General features: G+C 41.1%; 1 protein-coding gene across 3 annotated transcripts in view; it reads left to right on the top strand.

Annotated features, from left to right (window-relative positions):
• The window catches only part of THBS4 (thrombospondin 4), a 41,468-nt gene that overhangs the window by 1,784 nt on the left and 12,340 nt on the right, over positions 1 to 27,344 (top strand). For 2 of the 3 annotated variants that reach the window (XM_021381294.1, XM_021381296.1), the window contains exons 1-11: positions 360 to 493; positions 4,233 to 4,436; positions 8,221 to 8,468; positions 9,525 to 9,630; positions 17,360 to 17,442; positions 17,882 to 17,933; positions 19,037 to 19,209; positions 22,238 to 22,375; positions 22,765 to 22,842; positions 25,546 to 25,698; positions 27,133 to 27,237. In XM_021381294.1, coding sequence (XP_021236969.1) covers positions 406 to 493; positions 4,233 to 4,436; positions 8,221 to 8,468; positions 9,525 to 9,630; positions 17,360 to 17,442; positions 17,882 to 17,933; positions 19,037 to 19,209; positions 22,238 to 22,375; positions 22,765 to 22,842; positions 25,546 to 25,698; positions 27,133 to 27,237 — 1,428 coding nt within the window. In that variant the 5' untranslated portion in view covers positions 360 to 405. Of the gene's footprint in view, positions 1 to 359; positions 494 to 4,232; positions 4,437 to 8,220; positions 8,469 to 9,524; positions 9,631 to 17,359; positions 17,443 to 17,881; positions 17,934 to 19,036; positions 19,210 to 22,237; positions 22,376 to 22,764; positions 22,843 to 25,545; positions 25,699 to 27,132; positions 27,238 to 27,344 lie in introns of those variants that run through there. The other variant, XM_021381297.1, reaches the window with a different exon arrangement.

Here is a 27,344-nt window from a genome sequence, read left to right as displayed (position 1 = left end):
ATGTGGATGTGCCACCGAGGGACATGATCCAGTGGGCATGGTTGGAGTGGGTGAGCGGTTGGACTGGGTGATCTCAGGGGTGTTTTCCAACCTTAATGATTCTGTGATTCAATGAAACCTGGTTTGCTCCGCTCTGCAGTTTGCACAACCCCTTTCAATGACATTCAACAGCTACAAAAAGTAGGCGAAGCTAAATTCGAAGCAAGACCACGTCCCCCCACCGCAGCCACCTGCGCCACCTCGGACGGCTGCGCCCTGCCCCGGCTCAGCCCCCACCCGCCCCCGGGCCAATGGCCAACCGCCCGCCCCGTCCCTCCCCGTCGCGGGGCAGCCCCCGTTAAACGCGGGCCCGGAGCGCAGCGGAGTGGCGCGCCGTCCTCTCGCGCTGCCCGGCCTGCGGCCGCCATGGGGTGCGAGCGCGGCGCCGCCCTGCTGTTGCTGCCGCTTGCCCTGCAGCTCTGCCCGGGCCGTGCCGCGCCGCCCGCGCCTCGAGGTAAGGGCCCTGCGCCGCTCCTCCTCGCTTTAGCAAGCCTTCCTCTTTTTCCTTCGTGTTTTTTTTTTTTTGTTTTTTTTTTTTTTCAAAGTGATGTGGGGTTTGGGATGGTGCTGCCCTACGCGGAGGAGCCGTGGCAGCTGCCTGCAGCGGGAGGAGCGCGGAGCGGGCAGCACTACCCTGCCGACCCCGGCTCCGCTTTCCCCCCCTTCGGGGTCGCAGCTTCACTGCTCCTTCAGCCGACTGCTTCACCTGCCAACGTCCTTAGAAAGCAGCCTAGTTTTGTGGGGACCGTGAGCATCCGAAGAGTGCTTTGCAGCTGTAGGATGCAGGCTCTCATAAATGAGAGGTGAAGTGCTGAGCTACGGAAACTCGTCGAGAAAACCCCACTTCGTGAAGTAGGACTTGAGTAGGAAAAAAAGGTTGCTTCTGAGTCCAGCAGCAGCCGCCTGTACAGCAGCGTTATGAACACAGTAAGCCAGCACCTGCTCTGTTTTAGAGCGAGTGGCACCACTCGGCAGCTGCGTGTAGCTGTAGCGCATCGTCGTGCTGCTCTGGGAGGTGTAAAGTTGCTGCGCTGCTTCTCGGGGTGCGCTAAGCCTCCATTGTCCTATGGAATGGTGTTTGGCGTTTTAATCCGTTGTTTTTAGTTAGGCACGTGAGGAAGGTCTACAGGAGAGTTTAATTTAGCTGTGTTTTCTTTGTTAAAGTCTCTCTCGATTAGAAGCATTTCTGAGAATTGTTTAAAAAAGCAGAGGCAGAAAAAGCGTTCAACAAAAGGCAAACTTCCAGCTTAGCAGCGGCAGCAGCCAGAGAAGGAACCCGCTTGCATCCTCTGATATTCCTGCATTTCAGAATCAGGGTCTGGGTTTCACTCCCAGTGACTAAAGCATTATTAACCGTCTTGGAAAGTTCCGAGCAGTGGTGAAGCACTGTTTTCATACATACAGCTACAGATAGTTGTGACTAGTGAGGAACCCTGGAAGGCTTCTGAAAGCTGGTGTACTGTGTGAGCAGAAATAAGGGGAAAATCTTTTGTTTTGTGCTCTCTTTTCTCCTCTGTTGCTGATTTGATTCTCCCCCCCTCCTTAAGGCTTTCTGTCATATATGTTAGTTCCTATTGTCAGTATTGAAGTTTTAGGACTTCGCCAAAGAGTGGATTGCCATTTTCATAGAAAGCTGAGCAGGTCCCTTCAAAGAGCAAAACAACAAAACAGTGAAAGCAAATGGAAGAAGATTCCTGGGTTGTCCTGCAACTGGGCTCAGTTCAGCTTGGTGGGGATGTGCACATGCACTTGTGCTTACAGGCATGCATGCCCAAGTCTTCCATCCTAACTGCTCTTATTGAAACCAGATGCTCGTACCTTCCAGCTTTGGCAGTCCTGTCCTATTAGTTTGTTTTCAAGCCTCCCTTTTGAAGAAGAGGAATGAAAAGTTGCAATTCTCCTTAAGAATGAAATCTGAAATCCTTGTAGATCTATCTTTCGTGTCCCACTCAAACGAGTGATTGTCTCTGTAAGGTGTAAGAGTGGTGTGCCTGCCAGCTCTACAAAGGATGGAGAATGAGTTTTCATAACCTCATTGCTCTTCAGTGCACTTCTGCTGGCACGTGTGTAGTTTACGTGATAGGATGGATTCTGACATGTATTTGTGAAGATAACTCCAAGAGAGAGTTTAGTAATGTGCTGCTGAAGGATTGTGGAATGCAAATACCAACCAAATCAATTTGAGTATTCCTTTCTAAATAAGAATTTAAAGATAATCCAATATTTTTTCCATTGGGTTAGACAGAAGTTTTGTCATAGCTAATAGTTATTTTTGTAATATTTTGGTGTTTGATAGGAAGTCAGCAAGCAGACCTAGGACTGAAAAAAGCATGCAGGCATGTTTTTCACTGTCTGAGACTTCAATGCTGTATTCCAGCAATCCAGCTGTATTTCAAGAAGCGTTATTACATGTAAAGTGTTGCTGTGCACAGTCATGAGTTACATTTCAGTCTTCTGCTTGACGAGCTGCTTTGCTCTGTGTAGTCCAAATCTGATGAAATAAATACTCAGCCTTTTGCAACTGCCGTCTGGATTGCTGGTTTCAGTGAGATCAGCGGTTGTCCTGGGATGCTTCTAAGTCTGAACTGTGAAAGAAAGGGAATCTGAAACATTAATCTCAGGTGTTTCTTGACAACAGCATTACAAGTGCATGCAGCTCAAGTTCCTCATTGTTTCTGTGTACTGTCTTGAAAGTTCCCAGTAGAATCACAAGATCCTTGGAGTCAGTAGGAGTGTAGACTTGAGATGTGATCTAGATTTCATTGCTTTTAAGAGGTGAAGGGAAAAACATCTTCACTTCTCTTTTTTTTTTTTTTTGGAAATGCCATCGGTGTCCGAATGGATGGATGCTTCAGAATGAGCTAAGGAAGCAGCATGAACCTGGGCTGTCGTTTGAGTGAGCAAGGTTTACCTCCACCCTCTGCTCTTGAGACTCCTTCATCTTGTGGTGTATGGAAACGCTGTCCTGTTAGGATGGCCCTGTCTGTGGAGTGGTAGCGGTACGCAATGGCTAAATATGCCAGTATAATTAAAAAATGCTTGTTCATAGTCATTTGTCAGTCTTCCCTGGAAGGTCATAATATATATACTGCTCTGACAGCAGTGGGCTGCAATAGGAGATCGCTAGGTTTCTTGGTAGAATAGTTTGAGTTTGGAGACATCATGGATTTGAAACACTGGGGAAAAATTAGCGTGTTGTTTTAGGTGCATGAGAGAGATAGCTGGCATACTTAGGAGTATAATAGCCCTTTGCTGCTGCACCATGCAAAAATAAAAAAGAAAAATTGGAAATGGTTTTCACTCTGCCTTAGGCTTTTTTATTTTTTTTGTCATACCTGTCTTCGTTATCTGTGCCAGAAGGGAAAGATGAATTTTATTTATATAATACATCATCTGAGAAGTCAGTGAAGTGAGAAGGAGGTTATGAATATCATATTACTTACCTTGTTCTTTAGCATTTTAATTGATGCCCTGCAGATGCCATCAAAATAATTCTTAGGGTAAGCGCACCAGAAATCCATCTGAAAATTTTGATGCTGGATCATGAATGTAATTAAAAAGTGACAAAAATATTCCTTTTAATTTATGAAAGCTGGAAAAGCTTTCATAAATTATAAAAGTTGGAAAAGCTTTTATGTTGGGGTGCATCTCAAAAGATACAAAAACCTTAGAGATCTGCCTGAAAGTATTTGAGAACCTCATTTTGAAGACAAAATACTTCTATTCTATGACAATTTATTAAAACAGAATCACGGAATGGCTTGGGTTGGAAAGGACCTTAAAGATCATCCAGTTCCAAGCCCCTGCTGTGAGCAGCATTGCCACCCACCAGCCCAGGCTGCCCAGGGCCCCATCCAATCTGTATGCCTCTGGGGATGGGGCATCCACAGCTACTCTGGGTAGCCTGTGCCAGGGCCTTACCACCCTCTGAGTGAAAAAATTCTTCCAAACATTTAATCTAGATCTCTCCTCTTTTAGTTTAAAACCGTTCTACTTTGTCCTGTCACTATCAGATTAACTGAAAGTTGCTTTCCATCTTGTTCATAAGCTCCTTTTAAGAACCGTGGGCTTCAGTGAGGTCTCCTGGAAGCCTTTTCCAACACATTGCAACAGTGGATAAACAGACTTCAGAACACATTGTTCTTTGCTCATTATTGTATTTAAACTACTGTTGAAACTGTTTTATTTTTCAGTTATTGATCTTCTTCCATATGCCAACAAGAGAGTGGTAACAAGCTTCATGCAAGAAGCACTTGGGGATCCTATGCTGAATGAAGTGTTCTTGCTCTCAGCGTTCAAACTGCAGCCAAAGAGCACAGCCACCGTATTTGGTCTGTATTCACCAGCTGATGACAGGCAGTATTTTGAGTTTGCAGTGATGGGACGGATGAGTAAAGGTGAGTTGTTTGTATTAAGTAGGGGAAAACTAGGACTGGGTCCGTTCTTATTTGTCTGTCACAGAGCAACATGGAAAATAATGTGATTAATCTTTGTGCTTGGGTCATTCTTATTGCATGTTGCTGCCTCACAAGATAAGAGTGTTGGCAACGTCCTCCCACTCTGCTGCTTTGTTCCACTCACAGGATGCTGCACTCTCCTGGCCAGGGAAGCAGACCCCACAGTCAGCTGGTATTTTAGAGCTGGGAAACAGGGTGGAGAAAAAATATCAGAGAAAGGAGTCAATTTGTTTTTCTTTCTCCTTTCTTTCTTTTTTTTTTTTTTTTTTCCCCTCGAGGATAATCCCTGGTTCTTATTACTCAGGAATGTGAGGGACACACGCACATGCTACCTCATGCATATGAAAGACTGGTTCTTGTTTGGCTGACCCTGGAGGTTAGATGTGCCTATGCAAGATAGACGTTCCTAGCACTTACTTACGGGACTTTCTGGGTAAATTGTTCTTAATTTATTGAAAATGGTTCATTAGAAATCAGAAACTTGGGCAGATTTTTAGAAATGGAGAGACCATATCCATGTATATAGGATGTATTGCAATATTGCAGTTCAGTGAAAAATTACCAAATGATGTAAGTTACTGTTGCTCCATTGACTTTGCCACTGCTGCGACAATTTGCTGCTGACATTACTGTAGTCAGACAGCTGTCTAAGCCTAATTATGAGAAACTTTACTGAAAAATTTAAGTTTAGATGTTGGAAAACTATTCTATATGCTGAATAAAAGTACAGCTTTTATTTGGAAAATGCAGTGAACTAAGTTGGTTAGAACACTGATATTTTTGTCAGGTCTTCCCAAATCCTTGTGAGGTCAGAGAATAAGACTTTTTCTGCTATGTGTGTGTTGAGAGTGGGTGAGATACGACCATACGGTTGTATCAGTAACTGTAGCACAGTTCCTAAAACTGTTCACTTAATTGCTCAATAAGTGATGTATCACACTTACTTTCTCTGTTCCTCTCACTCACACATGCACACACAAAATTATGCCTGTAAATGTTGTCTAGGAATACAAATGCATATACATGTGTGTGTAAATAATTTTGATTTCATCATGCTCTTCCTTTGATTTGCAAGAATACCTGCATTCCTGATGGTTACTTATGTGTTTTAACTAGCAGACTTGGTTAAGCTTTCTGATGGGAAGTTGTATGGTTTCTTTTAGTTTTGTCCTCAGTATGTTGGTGCTGTATTTGAGAAGTGCCCATGACAGGCTTAAGTATACAGACGAACAACATGAAGAAATTTTTACCATTAGCAACTAGTGCCATTTTCCTTGAGTAGTCACAGAGGTCTTGTAACCTAACTCTTGTAAAGGACTGATAAGCATAAATTTTACGTGATATCTTCCTTTTGGTTAGCAAAGTCCATGTTGAAGTCTTGCCTGGCTCAAGATTGACATATCCACCCAGTGTGCCATTGAGAGGGAGATTTTGCCACTGTATCTATTCAGTTTATGTTAATGGTTCAACTCTTTCTGTCACCTTGGTATAGTCTTATTGATGCATGATAGATTGTTACATGCGTTAGGTTAAGGAATTGCTGGTCAACTTAACTTGTGACCATTGTACTTTTGGAGGCAAAGTGCAAATGAAGTCCTTGGGTTCCTTATCCTTTTTTTTCCAGTTCCTCTCTGGAACAAACATTAGTAAATTCATAAAACTGATATAATTTAACTAGTCAGTGAAGTGGCCCCTATTTACTGTTGTGATTAGTAGTTTGATTGAAAGTTTGTTTCTTAAACAGTGCCAATGAGATGCTTACTCTCAGGAGTGTCAGTGTGAGACATTGTAGCAGCAAAAATGTAATTCAGGGTCTTGGATGGGTTAAATTGTACAGAAGGTGTGATCCAGCAAAATCTCCCTTCAGAGCCCTACTCTAGTTTACCAGATGGGTATTTGGCTTTGGCTGTGGAAGGAATACTTTATCCTTCATCCAAGCCAGACTGCTGCTTGTCTTGAAACTGTTCTGGCAGGGTCTGTTCAGAACCCTGCCGCCATCTCCTCCTTCTTCTTCTAAGATCTGCATTTGGTCACTATGAATGCAGGGCCCAGATCCAAAGACCCTGCTATTTTACAATGCAGTACGCATAATATTTACATAAGTAAAATGCTTGCAACATACTCTGTCTTGCCAGATCTTTGAGCTGGCCGGTAAGTGCTATCTTTTAGCAAGTTACTGATGACCTCATGCACCTTTGCGGAAATCTCAGCACTGGCAGCATTTTGACATAGACAGCAGTGAAAACATTCCTGATATTGATCACAGCTGCTGAGGCTTTAGCACTAGTGTAGACTGAAAAGATGGAGACATACTCTGCAATGTTCATGCTGGTATAAATCTGGGTTATTTTAATCACTAAACTAACCAATTCTGAAAAATTGTGAGGGATCTTTGACTTACTATGTATGTGCCTGCTACTGACAGAGATATCACAGTGTCAGAGAGTATATTAGTAGTGGAAAGTTGAGAGGAAAATTTGTTAACTGGATAGAGTGAATTCAGTGTTAGGCTCCTGGCCTCTCAGAAGCTGATAAATGCATTTTCCCTCCACTGTCTCCACAATTTTTAGTTGTCCTCATTTCAATTTAGGTGTTCCTTGAATGTCAGAGAATGTGTGAGCTCTTGCTTCATGCAATAGCGGCAACCCTCTGTGACTTGAGACAGATGTTGAGAAGATCTAGTGCTTCACTGCATAGGGTGTTGCAGCTTGACTCCTTGGTGCACAAAACATTGCTATGAGCAGATAAAGAACACTGCAGAGCGGGTGATCAGTGGGATCTTTAAACAAAGATCTGTTTAACACAGTTGAATCGTTAAGTGACGTCTGGATGCACTCATTGCTTCCACAGCTATCTGCGTGTGTTCAGAGAACCAGAGAGAGATTTTGTGGAGAGAACTACCTAGCTGATTGAAGAGATTTAGCTTGCAGATCTTAGCTTACAGATCCAATTTCACAAGGAAAGAGATGTTGTAAAAATATTACTCAGTGTGGAAGAGATTTTGTTTGCATGCTTTTCTGTTTTTTGATGACGTATTTTATTTCCATTATCTATGTGTGAAGTATCAAGTAAGTAATTCAGTAAAGCCTTAAGGTAAGAGTAGGGTGAGGGGGTGTCAGTCATCGTTAGGAGTGGGGTTCGTATTTTCTGCATTGTATTTTGTTTTCATTTCCAATTTGTTATGCTGAAATGCAGAGTACATGCTTGGAATCATAGTTCCTTCCATTTCATTAATGATGCATTTGGGTACACTGTCAGATGGCTTTGCTGAGTGCAATAAACATCACTCTGAATCAGCTCTGAAGCTGATTTTCTAGCTGTACATTTCTGCTGCAGGATATTTCTGGGGCTATTAGATATGTACATGCGACAACACTGATAGCAGGCTGTCAGCTACACCTGTTACCTTTATCACCATTTTTTAGAATGCTATGTAGTTTAAGGTGATGTGTTTTATTGTTTCAGCCCATTAAAAAAGCCCAGAGAAAGCAGTGGAAAACATTCTGTAGGCAGCAATACCTTACAAACCAGGAGCTGCACAGGAGTTCTGGTGCTTCTGCTCTGGAAGTCAGTGTCCTGTTTAGTCTTAGCATTTATATCAGCATTTACCAAAGCTGGCATGAGAGAAAAATACCAGAGCCATTATAGATTTCCACAGAACTGTGCTTGCTCGGTCATGGATTATCTGCCACCTCTGATAGTCATTCTCTGTATTTTGTGCCAGTGGTGCTTCGCTATCTGAAGAATGATGGGCGGTTGAACTCGGTGATTTTTAGTAACGTACACCTGGCTGATGGGAAACCCCATGCTGTCATCTTGTGGCTGAGTGGCCTGCAGCGGGAACTGTGTACAATAGAGTTGTATCAGGACTGTTTGCAAGTAGGTGCCATTCAGGACCTGCCAAAAGCATTTTCGACTCTATCAGAGAGATCAGCAGCAGTGGAGTTACGCACCCTCCAGAAGAAACCAGAGGTGAGCAGGAATACTGGGAGAAGGCTGAGCACTTGCCAGCAGAGATCCTCTGGATCACTGAATCCAGACTTTTGAAATAAGTTTAATATTTAAACTTATTTAAACTTATAAATACTGAACTTAATTATTAAAAAGTTTCCTATGGAGTAGCTGAAACCTTAGCTTCACTGAACCCAGTAATCTACTATTCATTTAAAATGTAATTTTTAGCTTATTTTAAAAAAAAAAAGGCTTCTGTCACTTTGGTCTGAAGTACTCTTTGGGGACTGAACTATTTATAAGCTATTGGCTGGTATAGCAAGTGCAGCCCTTCATGAGCTTCTTAGAGGAACTCTTTGCTTATGTATGTGCTTTTTCTCTTTATGATAATCCATGTGGACTGAGAATACAAAAGGGGCAACTCTATGGTGGTAGATGAATGTCAAAACTTCATCTGTTTGACTACAGCAGGTTTTCTGCCTCTGTCTCCCAACCGGGGATTGTCATAGCCTCCTATCATTTCCATATCAATAGTCCAAGATAAATAGTATCTTCCACATCTATCTTCCATCATTGTTAATGTAAAATGTGCATTAGAAGGTGAAAATGCATTCTGCCACCAGGCTACACCCTTGCTTTGTTTCACTGCAGACTTGAAAATTGGGAATTGCTAAGGTGTCCACTTATCTGATTTGAATGTAAAGCTGTTTGAGGGGTGAAAGATTTCTTTGGATTCAGTTCAACAAAATGACTTTTGCATACTGCAGATATAAAAATAAACTAAAAAAAAAAAAAGCCAAAACAAATTTCCTGGTACGTTAGATCACATGGACTGGAATAGTGGGGGAGGGGGGGGGAAGAAGTAAAACCACAGCTACATGAAAATCTGAGAGGCAGAAGTTTGAGATTTTATTGCAGATCAGCTGGTGATGGGTGGTCCTGAAGGGACAGCATAGGAGCCCTGTGTACTGAGGAAATAGAGTTTTCTATGAAAAATTAATCTACTTTCTCTGATATTTATGTAACTCCCACCATAGTACCCAAATTGTGAGCTCTCCATTTTTCTTCTCACTTCAGGATACACTGGATGAGCTGAAGCTGGTAACTGGAGGAACGCTTGCCCAGGCAAGAAACCTGCAGGACTGTTTTCTTCAACAGATTGAATCTGCTCCTCAGTACACTGGTAAGACCAGCAATCAGTTCATTCAGATACCAATGCAGAGAAACTGTGGTGGTGAATATTAAAAATGGGAAGAAGCTCTATGGACAAGTGATGGTAATAATTATGGATGCAACTGAATGAAATAATATCCTGTGAATATTTTATAAATAGCTCAGTTTGGGGAGAAAACAAACACAATTACCAGTGATAATGCAAAGTGCTGTTAATCTACGAGAAGAGGCTGTCTGATGATTAAGAGGCTTTTTAGCGTAACTTTGTAAGACCATACCTCTGTTACTGTGATCTGTTTGTGTCAGTTTTTCTTGGCCAACTGAATGCCCTGGACATGGTAAGGATGAAAGATGAAGAAGAGCACACGAGGCTTTAGGGTGTGCTAGTGCAGCAGTTACAGAGCCTATGCTTCTGTTTGGGAAGAAACAATGCAAGCCAGCCATTATAGTTCTGCCAAAAGTTATCTGGCACTTGTGTTCATCTGCTGGGCTAGAAATTGGCTGCAGGACCAATTCCTTGTCTTCCTGTGCTACATATTGTGAAGACTGAGATGGGAATGGGGAGGAAAGGAAGGGGGCAGAGTCTTTTGGGATTCCTGCAAGGATGCATTCCTGCTGGATGCAATCCCGTGTGACACACAAGCATGCTCTCTACCGTCTCAACACAGTGAACCTGGGCTGGAATGCTGCATCTGAACTCCTTTCTAGTCCCTTTTAATGTACTTTCTTGCTGTGGGAGATAACTGAAGGACTTCACATTGTGCATTTAATATGTTAATATGTGACTACTAAGGGGGGGAGAAAATACAAGTGAGTTTGAAGCTTGAATTAGGATTCAGGAAAAACTCATTTTTCTCATCCTTTCCTGTACTCTACCCTAACCCTGTGGCATTGCTACTTTAGATTAGAATAGATTTGATGTCTTTGGGAGACAAGATGCACAGTTTGTGTGAGAGCATCATGCCTATTTTATGTATGTGTAGAAATCGTGCTTTGCGGTTATAATGAAATCATTTTTTTCTTGTAGCTATATAAATCCTCAGTTGCACATACTTCTCTTTTCTTGCTCCTCAACATATATGTGCCTAAAGAAAAAAAACAGAGCTTTATTATCAAAGGTCTTTTTTTGCTTTCCTGTAAATCAGCAGGGATTTGCATGTGCACAGGAAGTAATTCAGTGTTGTCTTCTGGAAAAGTTCACTGCATTGTGAACAGCATTTCCAGATTGCAGATTTGAAGCTTTCTCATTTGTCACTTTTTTCTCATTATAAGTAATATGGACTGTAGTAATACAGAGAAATATTGTTTCTCCCTGGCTGCCTTCACTTGGCTGAACTATTTGGACTAGCAGCTCAAATTCTGTTGTTTGTAACTTTCAAGTGGAATTAGTATCACATTAAAGCTAATTTAGAAAAGAAAAACCTCAGAGAAATTTATTCAAAGTCTCTATAGTCAAATCTAGTGAAGGAATGGGTGCAAACGTTCCAACAGCAATATTAACTCAGCTGCCTTACCCTTTGTCCCTTCTACAGGAGCAATATATCACATAACTGTAATTTTACCTTTAGCCAAAAAAAGCAGAAATGTAAATGCTTCACTCTATGGGGTATAAGACCTACATATTTTGGTAAAAACACGTTTTCATATTAATCAAAATCATTGGAACAGAGCTTTTGACCTGAAAAACTGCATGGTTTTGACTGTATGTCTGGTCATTGTTCACTACTGTAGCAGCAGCATGCTCAGCATGTGAGACTGAAGCACTTAAGCAGTATAGCTAAGAGCTTACAATATAATGACTGGGCAAAGGTTAAACATGTATTTGGATCTTTCTGTGCATGTAGGAAAATAAAGTGCAAGGTGCACTGGTTTTGGTAGATGAGACCAGTATGCCATTTTTAATTAGCATCATCAAAATCACATCAGAACAGATGTTTGTAGGACATCTGGTTCATATACGGTGCCTGAACTTGGCAAAGTGTTAAATAAATAAAAACACAAAAATTGGTGTGTTGCACCAAATTGAAGGTTTGTTTTAACCTAGCTGTGGTTAAAGGCAGTGTGGCAACACACAGGGAAGTGAATGAGTGAGAGAAGTTATAGTGTAGTTTTCCACAAATTCTCTAGCTCTAGCAATAGTAAAGAGAGCTTTGGTGTCTCTGAGTCTTTGTACTTGATAGAAGTTTTCTTCCATGAATTGGTCTGATTTTGAGTAGGTTAACTTCTGGCAAGAAGATCATTACATGTGTCAGGAAATACTTCCTTTTGTTTATTTTGAAGCTGCCTCTCTTGTGTGTGTGTAATTTCTATATACAGCTCCTTTGTGTAGTAGACTGCCAAGAAACTAGTCTGTCATCGGCTACCATTCAGACTTCAGTCATGGCTGGTTTCTAAGTTTGACCAAGTAACCACAGTCTCTTAGAACAATGCTTTATGACTAATTTTGCTGGATGATCTATGGTCGGGTGCTTATACCAGTATCAGCTCCCAAGAGAGCTAGAAGAAGGAATGGTATACATGAGGCATTTCAGTGGCCTGAAGTCATGCAGCCTAGTGTCTGTGTTGCACTGCCTGGTCTGATTAGCTGAGCAATGAAGCTGGCCAGCTGCTCCAAATCCAAGGACCTATACGAGGTCCAAGGAAAACATGAGCAAATAGGTTCCTGTCATGACCTCAGGCTTATGCAGAAGGGACTTTGGTTGGTTCCTTGTGGGATAGTAATCCTTCAGATGCTTCTCTGAATTTAAGTATTGATGAGAGGTCCGGAGCACAAGTCTTAAGGGAAGCGGCTGAGGGAACTGGAATTGTTTAATCTGGAGAAGAGGAGGCTCAAGGGAGATATTATTGCTCTCTACGATGACCTGAAAGGAGGTTGTAGTGTGGTGGGGGTTGGCCTCTTCTCCCATACAACAGTGATAAAACAAGAGGCAATGGCCTCAAGTTGTGCCAGGGAGGTTCAGGTTGGATATTAGGAAAAATATCTCCTCCAAAAGAGTGGTCAGATGCTGGAACAGGCTGCCCAGGATGGTGGTTGAGTCACTGTACATGGAAGCGTTCAAGAAATGTTTAGTTCTGGTGTGCCCAACCTACATGTTGCATGTGGCATAGCAAAGCTTGCACTGCAGCCTGTGCCACCTTCTGCCATTTCATCATGGCAGTGGCTGTGCCCTGGAGCTCGGGTAGGGTGCGGTGCTGGCATAATATGGCACTATGCTTAATTTGCAAGTGTCAACGGTTTATGGGCGTTCGGCCCGCTTCCGTGACGAAGGGGACGGGGGATCCATGGGCCCACACCCCGGGAAAAGGGAAAAGGGGAAAAGGGTAAGGAGATGGCCCTGAGAGCAAAGAACAGCAGCAACAATCTGAGGAGAAACAAACAAATTTACTAAATAAGATATCAGAATGCAAAATAACACACTATAATACAATATAATTACAATTTAAGCTGATAAATCCAATACAGAGAGAGAGAATGTCCCAAAATCAAGGTAGCCTTACTCTACTACTGACGATAAGATGGCTGGAGAGCGAGGTGCTGCCAAGATGAGAGATGGCAGAAAAAGGGACGAGGTCTCATGATCTGCAAGTTTTTATACTGCGAGCTTTTATCTTTTCCCTCCGGCTGGAAAATGATAGCGGAGGAGAAAAGTACCGTGGGGAATGTAGTAGTCCTTCTCTTCTGAGAACCAAGTACATTCACTACATGATGTTATGATGTGGAGTACCAATAACCGAAAATTATAAAACCATGACAGCAAGGAAATTCTGTCAGTTTTCACAGATTACGGTTTGAGAAGACATTATATGCAGAAACATGCTGCCAAATTCAATGGATATCAAGGAATGCTTGTTAAAGACAAAACAGGAACTGAAAGAAGTCTGTCAGCTCAACAAAATACTGTTTTGTTTTTTTAAGTTAAATGGGCTCTGTTATAAAAGCTAGTTACATGGTAACAGATCAGATTGCAAAAAAAATCAAAACCATTTCCTGATGGTGAGTTTGTTAAGCAACGTATGGAAAGCACTATGGTTGTAATGTGTCCTGATTTAAAAAAAAAAAAAAAAACAGATTTTTCTAAGATCAGTTGGTTTCACCAGGCTATAGCCAGGTAAACTGAAGAAATAGGAACATCTATCGAAAAAGGTTTGGAGAGTAAAGCTGCTAATTTCAAGTTTTATGCTTTGGTGAATAGAGCAAAGTACTGATGCTACAGATACAGCTCAACTTGCCGTCTTCATTAGACATATTGATAACAAATATAATGTCACAGAAGAAATGGCTTCTTGGGTGACACTGAAAGATATAACTAAATCTCTTGATTTGTATGAAACAATTAAAAAAAACACTTTCTTTAACCTTTGTCAGTATACCTGGTATATCTATTGACGGTGATGATGATTGGTAAAAAGGAGGGACTTAAAAAAAAAAAAAATTAATAGAATATGATGCAATTACCACTGGTAACTCATGTTTCATGAAATATCACTGCATCAGACAACAAGAATATCTATGTGCAAAAACTTCAGTTAATGTTCTGCAAGTAGTCTTCAAACTGTGAATTTCATAAAGTCCAAGGATCTGAATCATCACCAATTCTACGAGTTCCTTACAAGTATGGATGCTGATTACGGGGTCATCATTTACTTTTCTGAAGGGAGGTGGCGAAGTCAGGGTAAAATGCTAAAAATTTAGACTTCATGATTTGCAAAGTGAAATCAAGCCCTTGTATGGAATCAAAAGGAAAATTTGTGCCAGAATGTGAAGATTAGAAATGGCTCACAGATTTAGCATTTTTGGTGGCTGACCACTCATGTAAATGAGTTAAACATGTGTCCTCAAGGTGAAAATCATGTTGACTGTTCTATGTTTCAGACAATAACAGGATTTGAAATGAAAAATTATGGCAAGCTCAAGTTATGGCTGGTAATTTTACGCGTTTTGATATGTTGACTGAACACAGTCCTGTGAACAGTGAAAACTATGCAGCCATGCTTTAACATTTTGATGCAGGAACTTGAGAATGGGTTTCAAGATTTCCAAAAGAATAATTTTTCTTATATATTTGCAACTCTGTTTTCAGTTGACATAAATACATTACTTGCAAATTTTCGCATGGAATGTATAGAGTTGCAATCAGACATTCAAATCAAAGAAAAGTGTGGTCATGTCTCCTTACCAGACTTTCATAAGCTCTCTCCTACCAGAGGAGAATATCCCTCGCTTCATAGTCACGCCTTATTCATGTCATTGCTTTTTGGCAGTACGCACCTTTGTGAACAATTACTGTCAAGGATGAGGTACAGGAAGAGTAGTATTTCATCAAAAATCTCTAATGAACACCTTGAGAACTCAGTAGGAATGGCAGTCACTGCCTTTGAACTGGCTTGATGGATTAGTTTCACAAAAACAAGGTCAAACATTGCATTAGTTTTACGTTTTTGTTGCTCCCTGTTTTTTGTTTTAATTAAAAAATACATTTTAAAAGTTGTTACTTATATGCATTAAACTTATGTATTTTATATGGGGCCCAAGGCAATTCCTCTTCACCAACTATGGCCCAAGCAAGCGAAAAGTTTGGACATCCATGGTTTAGATGCTGTAGTAAGGGACATGGGCTAGTGGGGAAATAACAGTGGTAGGTGGACGGTTGGACTAGATCTTGAAGGTCTTCTCCAAAATTGTGATTTTATGATTCTGTTGTTGTGAAAGCTATTCTGGTAGATTCTTACTGACTCAAAATACAGACCTAGATACTAGCTGTACTAGGGAGGTACCTAAGTAGGATTATGGGTGAAAGAGACCACGTAGTAGGACTGGATGACTGTGTAGTTTCAGTGTGTGCCTGTAGCTTACCCTACTTGCTCCCTGGAAAGAAGCCACTCCACAATAGTTTTTACAGCATGCTGTGTCTCAGCAGCGCCCTGAAGGACCTCTCCAGGTTTTACCTTGAATTATCAGCCATTCTGCATCTGGTAAGGCTTACTGTAGGACTTAGCTTTAATGTATGAAGAAAAATATACTATTGTTAGTCACCTGGTTATACTTTGCTATCTAAATTTGCAAACAGGACACATAGTTCATGGCAGTATAACATGTTCGGTCCACCTTAATAGTGAACAGTCTGCAAAATTTAAGTGTACAAAATAGACCTGCTTTTTCATTCAAATGCTAGCCAACGAAGAAACATCTGAAATATTGAAATTTCTTGCAGATTTCAATCAATAATGCCAAGAATATTCTATGCTTAAAAGTAATACAAGCAAAACAAGAACAAACTCCAGTATCTAGTCTGACAGCTTGCATGCCAAGTTCTGCTATGGGATTCTGAAATACTCATAATATTAACTTCTGCCACCTTCCTCCCCAAATAAAAATAAGAAAATACTGGGACTGGTATAGAGGCAGAATCTTGAATAGATTGTTCCTGATTGTTTAAACATGTTTAGTGTTTTGATGAGAAAATCTGAAATGAAGAAAAATTAGTATATGTGAAATTGTGCAATTTGCTCTAGAATGTTTGGAAACATTTAGAAATGCTCTGAAGTACCAAATAGTGAGGTAAACATTAAGAAAAGTGTCTTTCATGCAAGCTTTCAGTACTCTCAGAGTAACACATGAATAAACCTCCCTGAAGCCACTGGGCATAATATCAAAATATCCAGCCTACTTAGAATGCAAATCAGCATGTATTTGTTGCATTTGTTTTGGCATATAGACTTTGAGAAGCAAATAATAGGAAGTAAACAAATAGCTGCTTAAGAAAGCTGCAAACTCCTAAGTGAGCTACAAACTGAAGCTAGTGTGCTAAACATACTGTTTTGTTCTTCCCTGGCATTGAGTCAAAACTAATGTTTTGTTTAACAAATATGAATCTTGTGTGAAGATTGTAGGTCAGTTCTGCTCCTTTCCTGTAGTTCATTGCAGGTACAACTTTTTTGGTCTTTTCTCAGAGTTCTTTATTTATTTTGTTGGTATTAAGAACTGCCTGTTGAGAATTTGTAGCCTGTTGAGTAGCTGTTTTCTGCACCCCTCTAGAAGGAAAAGCAGCTGTGGAACTAGTGCACAGAGCACCGAGTTGACTTTTGGAAGAAAAACCAAATGATTGCACAGGTGCTAAAATGGCTGTTTTGCTTAGAGAGACTGCTTTTGGTACGCAGTCAGAGCTGTATGGTGAGCTGGCTCTGTAAGTTGGATGCCTTCACTCCAGAAAGTGTGCAGGAGTTGGTTGTGGTGACATGGACTGTACTTAGTGTGACTCCCCATCATGTGCAGAGATGCTTCATGCCCCTTCCTCGCCTTCTTGTCCTAAATGAGTTATTGCAAACATTCCCCTTCAGTCACGAAGTCATGTGGTGTCACTTACAGTGACTGGTGTCAGGCTGGTGGCATTAATTGCCAGTATTGTTATATCTTAGCAGAGAACCTTGATGCTAATACAAGGGTAGGAAAATCAGAGAGTGGTTATCTCTCTGTGTGAGAGAGAAGTTTGTGCTTTCTCTAGCTGTTTCTGTGGCATACTCTTTGAGTTCAGTCCGGCAGAATCTTGTTCATGCAAATCCCTCTGTAACAATTAGATCTAGATACTGTATTTGCTCTAAGCATAGCTACAGGACTTAAGCAGCAGTAGTGTCTGGCCTTCTTGGGTGTTCAAGATGTTCCCATCTTGTATTTCAGAAACAATGATGACAAATGAAAGAGTTATGTGCATTGTGTACTCTTCTGTTGTTGTTTCCTACAGGTGATTTTAATAGGCAGCTGATGAGTCAGATGGTGCAGATGAACCAGATACTGGGAGAGGTGAAAGACCTTCTCAAACAGCAGGTACTGTATAAAGACTTCAGTGGGAAATATCCCAAGCTTGTGACTTCTGTGGGGTCAGTGGAGAATTTGTAAGCACTACGCTTCTGCGTAGAGTTCATTGTCTCAGGTGCATGACACAGTGGAGAAGAAACAACCTGATGGATCCTGGTACAGGTGTATCTGAATTGAAAATAAATTTGTTGCAGTTGCTGCTTGGTCTTGGTACTGGATTTGCAAGTGCATGGGTGTAGTTAAGCATGTTATTCTTAAAGAACCTACTGAACCGAAGTATTACCATTACCACTGTCCTTAACTTTATGGAGTACAAAGAGCAACTGGTTTCAAGATAATGTATGTATTTTGTGTTGTCTGGCATCTTGGGAAAAACTGTAATGGTTCTTCTGGCAGCCAGGTACAAACTACTTGTACCCAAACAATGTTTATTTTCTATGTTCTTAAGGTCAAGGAAACAACTTTTTTGAGAAATACCATAGCTGAGTGCCAAGCATGTGGTGAGTATTCCTGCATTGCTTGTAAAAGGCAACTATATGAGATGTACATTCATCTAAAAAGTGACATCAGTTTTACTTGGTGTCTAAGAAGTACATTTAGAAATTCCTGTGTCCAAAATTCTTATGTGTATTGATCACAAATTTTAAATAGATCTCATTTGAGAAAAAGCTTTATCTAATAATCTGATTATCAGACGAAAAAAAAAGTTTTTTCATATATCCTCACTAGGGATATAAAAATCCTGTAAACAGGTAGTACTGCCTCACGCTATGCTGTCAGTTCTTGCTTTGCCGTGATGATGTCCCACATGTTCCTGGGGAAGGAGGCGTTGTCAAATGTCTCATGATCAGTCTTAGTGGGAGGACAGGTGAGGAGCCATATTCTGCACTAGCTGGTGTATGTCACCTTAGGAAAATCCCAGGTAGTCCATCTGAAAGTAGCCTGATTCTCTGTAGGTTGTCGCTGGTTAACAGCAGTGAGATCCAAAAGAAAATGTTCATCTTTTCACTAAATGAAAGAAATATGTTCCCAAATGCTACAGCATAGCCCTTTTACACAACTGCAGGACTCGCATGCTCTCAGTATAAAAACAGAAGATAATCCCTCAGTGGGTGGAGTAAAAGACCTTACATGTATCAGGTCTTTTTGATTATTTCTCCCAAACTGTCAGCCTTAACAAGATTGAGTTGAGCTCCAGCCAGATTAAACTATGCTAATGCCAAAGAAAAAGTCTTTAATCTTGCACAAATGCAAAAATGCAGTCTGCATTGGTACCAGGTATCAACACCAGCCAGAGCCTTGGAAAATCTTACTTTTGCCCAGTGCTGGGACTGACCTAGCAGAAGGGCCTCCACATGTAGCCGGGAGCAGCATGGGAACCTAAAGGAACAGCCTTAATTTCCCGCATCTAGGGATGCAACAACCTGCTGGGCCATTGCCAGCATGAAATCTCTTCAACCATAGCACAGCTGGTAGCAGTGTGCAGAAACACAAAATCCCTGCTGAGCAGCATCCTGGGGATCTTTTCAGAACATTTGCCAGCCGAAAGCCATGACTGATGTTTCTCTCAATTGCTAAAACTGCTCTTCTCTCTGCATTAAAGGTTTGGGAACTATGAACTTTCCAACTCCACTTCCTAGGCAAAGCAAACCCAAATGCGAAACAAATTCCTGCTTCAGGGGAGTCAGGTGCATGGAGACAGCTGAAGGAATTCAGTGCGGCCCCTGCCCTGAAGGGCTCACAGGGAACGGAGTGACATGCTCTGATATCGATGAGGTAAAATAGTAATGTTCACTGAATTAAAAAAAAAAACCAAACAACTGCTCAAACCCACCAACGTGAAAAGCACCTGTTTCATGCGTAGCAGTGGATTGCTGATGCTTGCTTTTTGCGGCATTTGCTGACTGCTTGCATAGTGCATATTAAATCATTTTGATTTGATTCTACCTCACTGTTTTGCTGTTGCTGCAACTTTATGGAGATTGTGTGTGAGAGCTTGAAATATTCCGGTGAGTTGGGAATTTAAAGGAGTGTAATGTTTTTAAAAAAAAAAAAAAAAGGCTTTTGACATAGTTATTTCTATTCCACAGAAGATTCAGTGTATTACATGTGCAGAGCTGCAGGAACAATTCTTGTTGACATGGGCTTTGTATCTTTGAACTGTAATGATCCTGAACTGGCCTTGGAGACTAAAGCCCTCTGTTTATCCTTAACTGTAGCTGTGTTTTCATCCTAACCTTTAAGGTCCATGGCAGAAAATAACCAATTATTCCTCCTTTTGTTTATTTTTGCTTATGATGAAAGCTGTTTGGTTTTTTTTCTTGTGCTGTATGTTAGCAGTTCACCACTTACTTGTATTGAGGACTGAAGTAATAGATTTACAGTATCTTAAATGATGAAACAAAACCTTTATTAAATGAAATGTGTCACTCAGAACACAACGCAAACAACTGAGACACCTGCAGCTTTGTGTTGCTTCATGGTTTTTCTGTATGATGATTTTTGCCATTATCCTTTAACGATTTTATTTTTTCTCTATGTAGAAATGCCTGGGTGTTTTAGACCAGGGAATCAGGAGAATTAAGTCATTAATTGTGCCTGTGGATATCACAGTACTATCAATGTACTTGATAGTGCATTGCAAGCAAGAACAATTCCATTTTTTCACTTTCCTAGCCAACAGAAGATGTGCTTTGATTGCTTGTTTGGTTTGCTCTTTCCTGAAGACCATCAGCAGAAAGGCTTCTTTGTGCCCAGCTTGTCTTTGTGAGAAAAACATGGGGAAGGGAAAATGGGTTGAGTGTCGCAGATTCTGGAGTTGTATGTGATGTCTTTATTTTGCCTCCCATGTGTTTGCTGCAACAGAAGGTGCAAAGAAATGGAGGTAAAGCTCTGAAATGTGAATGCAAGAGGTGAAGTGGAGACAGCTGTGGTGTGAGTTCCATGCCAGGCAGCATGGTGAGAGACTCAGGCCAGCTCAGATGGAGCCTGTTGGTATGGAAAGGGTCAGTTTCTTGAGCTGTACCCAAACAGATGCATAGCTCCTCCCTGCTATTTTCAGTGTTGGAGCAATTCTACCTGTGATAGCAGTGTTGGGAAAACAAGCCAGGACTAGTGTACAATGTCCCAGTGATTAGGCTTCCCTGAGCAGTCATGCTCTACCACCACTCTGTATGGCAGAACTGATTATTAGAAATTGTGAGGAATTTTGCCTAAATGATGTCATACAGATAATACTGTGCATGCGTGGAGTCTGTATGTGGGCACTGCTACTAGAATGACAACTCGCTTAGTGCATTTTGTTCTCCAGAAAATAGCTCTTATAGCAGCTGGATTTTCGCTTCTGTAAACAGTGAGAAAAGAGATAATAAATGGCAGTAGCCTTTTGTTGCCTGATAAAAGGATCTGTCTTGTGTTACTTGTTCTCCTGGATTAGCTGAGGCTGTCAGTAAATCAGTTTATTTTTGAAGGTTCTCTAGGAATCTCTTCTAGTTAACACCTTTCTACTCAATGAACTATTTCTGTATTTCATAAAAACTGGCATTTAAAAAGGTGCTCTTAAAGAAATCTATGAAAGTGAGGAAATTTCTAGATTTCTTTAAGAGAGCTACTGTGATTATTCCAGAGGCTGTGAACATATCTGCATACCGTCTTGAAGACATTACTTTTATAGGCTGTATTCTGAGCTGCAACTCTGCTCTGTTCATGATGTAATTTGAGTGCCCTCTCCTGGACACAATTAAAAAAATCCACATTAAATAATTCACTGATAGGGACAAAAGGTCTGTCCTATGTTTTACATTTTCTGTATGCTAACTGCAGACATAATTCCATTGAATGTACATTCAGTTACTAGCCAGTAACTGCACAAGTTGCATGTTTGTTGTTGTATGTGGATGTGCTCTGGCTTGTTCTGCCTTCCTCTTAGAATATTTTTTTTCTGTTAATTATGGAAGGAGAGAAGGCACATGCTTTTAAACTTTTTTTTTTTAGTTCTTTTTGTGTTTCTTATGTATTGTTGTCTCTGAATCATAAGCAGCATGATAGCGTGTTGATGTTTTCAGTACTTCTACAAATACTACTTAGTGGCTAGTGTTGATATTTGAGAGGCAGCAGTACAGGATGTAGTTCCTGAACTGGCACCCACAAGACCACTGAAATGGAGTTAGAACCATTCTGTGAAACCACACAGGGCAGTGAACAAAATAATGTCTTCAGTCTAAGGGTGGTGCTGTGAGTGTGTGGTATCTTGGGAGAAGTGCTGAGGGTTGCCTGTGGGCTTCTGGTCTAGAAATGTGTGGGTACCACTGCCACATGCCTGTTCATCTGGCTTGTACGCTGTATTTGGTTTACTTCTGACTACGAGATTTGCCTGAATACAAACAAAAGAAAATGCCACTGCTACTTCTGTGTGTACAAAACACAATTGCAGGCCCATTTGTGGGTTGCAGCCTTGCTGCTTTCCTCATAGTGTCTGGGCACCTCCAGTGGGATTCTCATCCTCCAAAGGAGATTAACCTGCCCAGCAAAAGGAAGGGTGAGAATCAGAGCTCAGGGCATCAGCTACAGGCAAAAGTGAAAGAATAAAAGGTTGTAAGTGTCATTCAAATTAGAGTTAGCTGAAGACCAGCTGGAGTTGGACATAACTGACACTTTTCTCTGCAAGTCAGCTGTGAAAAGAACATAGAAGAACATCCAGACATTTGCATTAGGCAGGTTGACTGAGAGGTCTGTGCACACTGTCAGAGCCTGGACATTACTAAAGTGCCAACAAGTGCTCGTTTTGTTTTGTTTTTCTTTGCAGTGTCGTTACAGCCCCTGCTTCCCTGGAGTGCGTTGCTTGAATACTGCTCCAGGTTTCCGATGTGAGACCTGTCCCCCGGGATATACAGGACAAACTTTGCAAGGAGTAGGACTCAGCTATGCCAAGAACAATAAGCAGGTGAGTGACAGTATCCTTGCAGTAACTTCCATTGCTAGGTGATAGTTTATGTTGACTGTTTATGAGTGTTGCATTTTATTTATGTTTTAGTCATTCCACAGATACCTTAGAAGATCTTAATTGTGTTTTCCTGCCTTTGGTGTGAGTACTAAAAGTTAAGTAATTAGGAATAGTGTGGAAATTCTCTGTACCACACAATATCTTTTCTGAATTTATAAGTGTTTGGAGACTTCTCTAAAAATCAAGGCAGTGGGTATGTCTCTGCCATTCTAAAAATGGTCTCAGGAGAGGCTGTAGCACTTCTTTAAACTTGGACTTCAGTGGCTTTTCTTCAGACTTAGATCTCAAGCTGATCTGTTTTTTATTATGTTGTTTTGTTTTATTGCTAGGTCTGTTTAGACATTGACGAATGTCAGAATGGTGGGCGTGGAATCTGTGTTCCAAATTCCCATTGTATAAACACTCTGGTAAGCAATTTTTAATTTCTGACTTAAAAAAAAAGAGTGTTTTAAAATTCCTTGAGGCTAGAGTTGGATTTGTGGCTCTCATTCAAGAGCCGAATAATGTATTCTGTTTGTTAGCTTCGTCTAAACCGAAGAATCTCTACCCCTTTTTGTAAATAATAACAAAATAATCAATACTTGATTTGGCATTCATATGTCTACCTGAACTGTATATACATCCCTTTCCACGAGGACTGGTAATAGCTCTTCTTTCCACGCCCTCCAGTTTTGTGTTATGGCAAGGAACCTCCTTTCAAAGATTCAATCTTTCCTCCCTCTCATCTTTTCCCATAAGGAACTGCTGCAAATAAGCTGTTCCTCCACATGCTTTTGTACAAGAAGTCTTCATTTTGTAAGGCTATTTATATGGTATTAGATATCCCTCTATATAGTCACAGAGAAAAGGAGAGCTGCAGTTGATAAAGCACATGTAATATGCGTGGATATTAAATCCAACAAGTATAGAACAAATAGAAATAATTTGAAAGATGTTAGTATCTAATGGTCTGGGTGTACAAACATTTTAATGTTTTAAAGAAATCTGGACCTTTCACTTAACTTACGCTGCTGTCAGATTTGGTTTTTTTTCTGCTGCAGCTGGCTGTGTAGAGCAGACTTTGTTCACAACAGGAGAGGGGTTAAAAATAACCTGCAGGTTAAAACGTGGTCCTATGTTGCAACCAAATATTGTTGAGGCTGCCAGCAAATAGCCATGTCTTTCTAGGACTGCACTTGCTGCTCCGTAAGTTAGTCTCTCTGCCTATGTATTTTGGTGTCTGGATTGCATCTGTCACATGTTACAACATGGACTGCATGACTAACTTTCTTCTAGATGCTGTCAGGCCTCCTTTGCACAGTTCAAGAGGCCCACCAGCTGTCAAACAACAGCATGCAGATTTTTGCTCCTCTTCTTTAGAAAGAATTTGGTCTGGAAAAGCTGCCTTAAAGGCAAGTTTAATGTGTACTGGGGCTTGATATAGACAGAATATACTGAGAGAATATAGCAGATTCCAGACCATGGTGTCAGTTAGGAGAGAGCACGTAGACTGTTATGTTTTATAAAGGTCATGCTATTTGCATAGTCAGTGATCATGTCAGAGATTCGTTCATCTATGTATGTTTCAGACTGATGGCACGGAGTTCAAATTTGGAATGGAGCTAGCTAGGAACACAAGACAAAAGTTGCCCAGTTGAGTAGTAAGTTGTTCTCTGTCATGCTGGACTGGGACATCCCAGACAGTCCGTGCAGTAGGCTTTGTGTGGGAAGAGTGAAGTTGTCTGAAGAACTTAGTTTCACAATGGCATACGTTTATTGGAGATCTGTCTATTTCTTTTCTTTGACAGAAGTAATTATTCATGGAATCACAAATATCTCAAGTTGGAAGGGACCCACAAGGACTGAGTCAAACTCCTGATTCCACACAGCACCGCCCAAAATCCAAGCCCTTAGTCTGAGAGCATTGCTCAAAACCTACTTGAGCTCTGGAGCCTGGGGCCACAACCACTGCCCTGGGCAGCCTATTCCATGCCCACCACCCTCTGGTGCAGACTCTGTCCCTAAGCCTGACCTGCCCCTCCCGACACAGCTCCGTGCTGTTCCCTCAGGCCCTATCGCTGTCCCCAGACAGCAGAGCTCAGCACTGTCCCTCCGCTCCCTATGAGGAGCTGCAGTCACCACGAGGCCTCCCCTCAGCTCCTCTGCTCTGGGCTGAGCAGACCCACAGGCCTCAGCCACTCCTCATACATCTTGCTCTTTAGAACTTTCACAGTCTTTCTAGCCCTTCTTTGAACAGTGTGTTATAGTTTCATGTCCTTCTTATGTTGTGTTGACAAGTTCTCTCTAAGGAATACCTATCTATTTCAAGTAACTTTTATGTGAGAGACAAAGCCGCATTAGATACCTAAAGAAAACCTCTTCTTATCAGCATTTATCTGTTTATATCTTTTATAGTGATTGTCTAAGCACAAACTGAGGTTCTTTGGCTTAGCTTCTTTGTATTTTTTTTTTCCTAAGAGAGTGGTACAAATATGATTCATAAAAATGTGTTTATGCTTCTAGGTAAACCACTGGAAAAGGTTGCATGGATGTTCTTACTGCAGTGTGAATGAGCTTTTGTCTTAAACTCCTGAATTCCTTTCCAAAGAACACAATTCATCTCGCATTGGCTTAAAAGCATATAAAGTAAAAAAAATAATAATGGAGTAAATACAAGATGAACTTTCTTGACTTTCTTTGATTATTGTACCCAGTTCATCTTAGATGCACAGTTGGATCGGCTTTACACTGAAATAAGAGCATCCAATCTGAATAAACAGATGCTGCTTAGAATTTTACACAAGGTTTTGACTACTTGGAATTAGCTCATAGTGATACTGGTGGAGACAAGGCATCATGTAGAACCCGTTGTTGGTGCAAGACTTTTCTCTGGCTAAACAAAAAACTGGTCTCAACAGATACGAGTTTGAGCTTGTTTTACAGTTTGTACTGTGGGAGGAAAACCTGACTTCTATATGAAAAGTCTGTTCACAGTGCAAGAAGCCTTAGTGAATGAATGTGCATTTGCACAGCATAAGTAGTGTGATATGAGTCTTGCTCACACACTTGCTTTAAAAAGAAAAAAAAAAGTCTGTTAAAAGGGGCTTGCTAGTAACATTTTGTTCTTACAGGGCTCTTATCGCTGTGGCCAGTGCAAATCAGGATACACAGGAGACCAAGTCAGGGGATGCCAGGCTGAGAGAAGCTGCAGAAGTCGAGCCCTCAATCCATGCAGTGTCCATGCCCGATGTATTGAGGAAAGGCGAGGAGAGGTGACATGTATTGTAAGTTCATAGATTCATTCATTTGTACAATGAAAAACAGTTGAAAGTGAGCAAGTCCTTGTGGTCATTTCATCAGTACAGTTGGGTAACCAAACTGCAGCACAATGGCCCAGCCCAGTTATGAAAATAACCAAACTGAGTCTGTCTTGCAGTTTTTTTCCTTCTTGGAGCACATCTGTAAGGCGGCCATACTCATGTGCCATATTTGCTGTGTGAGCTGCTTGCATCTATGTAATTACAATTTTTTGGGAATGGCTTTTAAAGACCTTCTATAGCCTCCTCAGAGAGGACTCTCTGCAGCCTACTGCTGGGAGCCTGCTTTAGCAGAGGCGTTGGACTTGATCCCCAGTGGTCCTTTCCAGCAACTACGACTCTGTGATTCTGTGTGACTCTCAAGTGCCACTGTACAAAATACATCTCAAGGGCAAATTCCTCTCCTGGTGCTCTGCTTAGTGGAGGAGTTTTTGGCTACATAGCCATAACTAGGGATCCTGTCTGCATACCCACAGTGCTCGTATTTGTCTGCTGATGGAGATGGTAGGTTTCTAAATGAGACCACAGATTCTATGCACAGTATAGGCTGCATTGTGCTTTCCCTCTCTGGGAGCGGCAGGGCACTGTGGCATATGAACATTTATTATTAGAGTCTTAACTATATTATGTAGTTTTTTCCAGGTTGCAAGGGGAGGGGAGAGTTTAATCCTGTGTCCTAAATTTGGATGCAGTACATGGTTTTGCTGGCACTTGCTTTGGTCTCATTTTAGGGACACTGTCTGAAAGAAGAAGTGAGGCTATTTTAAGTCCATGCTGTAATGGGAAGATATCTAGATACTTGTATCAGGCAAGTCCTTGCTTTGAGGGGAAGCCACAGTTTAACATGCATTTCTATGCATGTATGTTCAGTCACAGATTAGGGTTTGGTTTGAAATAATACAAATGTCACTGGCTAGAAGAAACTTGTGTGCAGATGTACTTGTTATGCCAATGCAAACTCAGTAACTGTAAGAACAGTTTTCTATTAAATTCCTCTGGTCACTCATGTATTCTTGACACATGGAAGAAAACATCCAGCTAATTTTTGGTCCCTTGCTGAGGTGCTGTGTGCATGTTCTGCCGAGATGGAGAATTTATTTTGGTGAGGAACCAAAACTGACTCCTGTTGAGTCAGTACATTAAGAAATGCATAACTGCCACTGAAATCATTAAGTGTTTTAGGCAGACTGTCCATTTAAAACAAAGCTTTAGCTTATTCTAGCTGTTCCTAGATATAGAGAGCTTGGATTACAGATTTTCTTTCCACACTGGGAGATGCTGAGGTGTGTTTCATTATACTACAACACCTGTTTATGCCTCCTGCATGTTAACATTTTTAAGATTGATACTGCTGCGATTACCTATTAATCTTTTGGTAGTACTGCCTTGTTTTATTGATAGTGTGGCATTGGCTGGGCTGGTGATGGTTATATTTGTGGAAAAGATGTTGACATTGATGGCTACCCTAACGAAGAGCTCTCTTGCCCTGCTGAAAGCTGCAGAAAGGTAAGAAATTATTTCCTAATGCTCTACTAATTCTGAGCTTTAGGAGATGAAGAGGAATGTAAGAAACATGACAATATGTATTAATCGTTTTTCAAGTTATTGAATTC

This window comes from Numida meleagris, chromosome Z (assembly GCF_002078875.1).
Source record: "Numida meleagris isolate 19003 breed g44 Domestic line chromosome Z, NumMel1.0, whole genome shotgun sequence".
Classification (NCBI taxonomy): domain Eukaryota; kingdom Metazoa; phylum Chordata; class Aves; order Galliformes; family Numididae; genus Numida; species Numida meleagris.
Note: the sequence above shows the minus strand (reverse complement) of the source record. Positions and strands in the feature narration are given on the sequence as shown.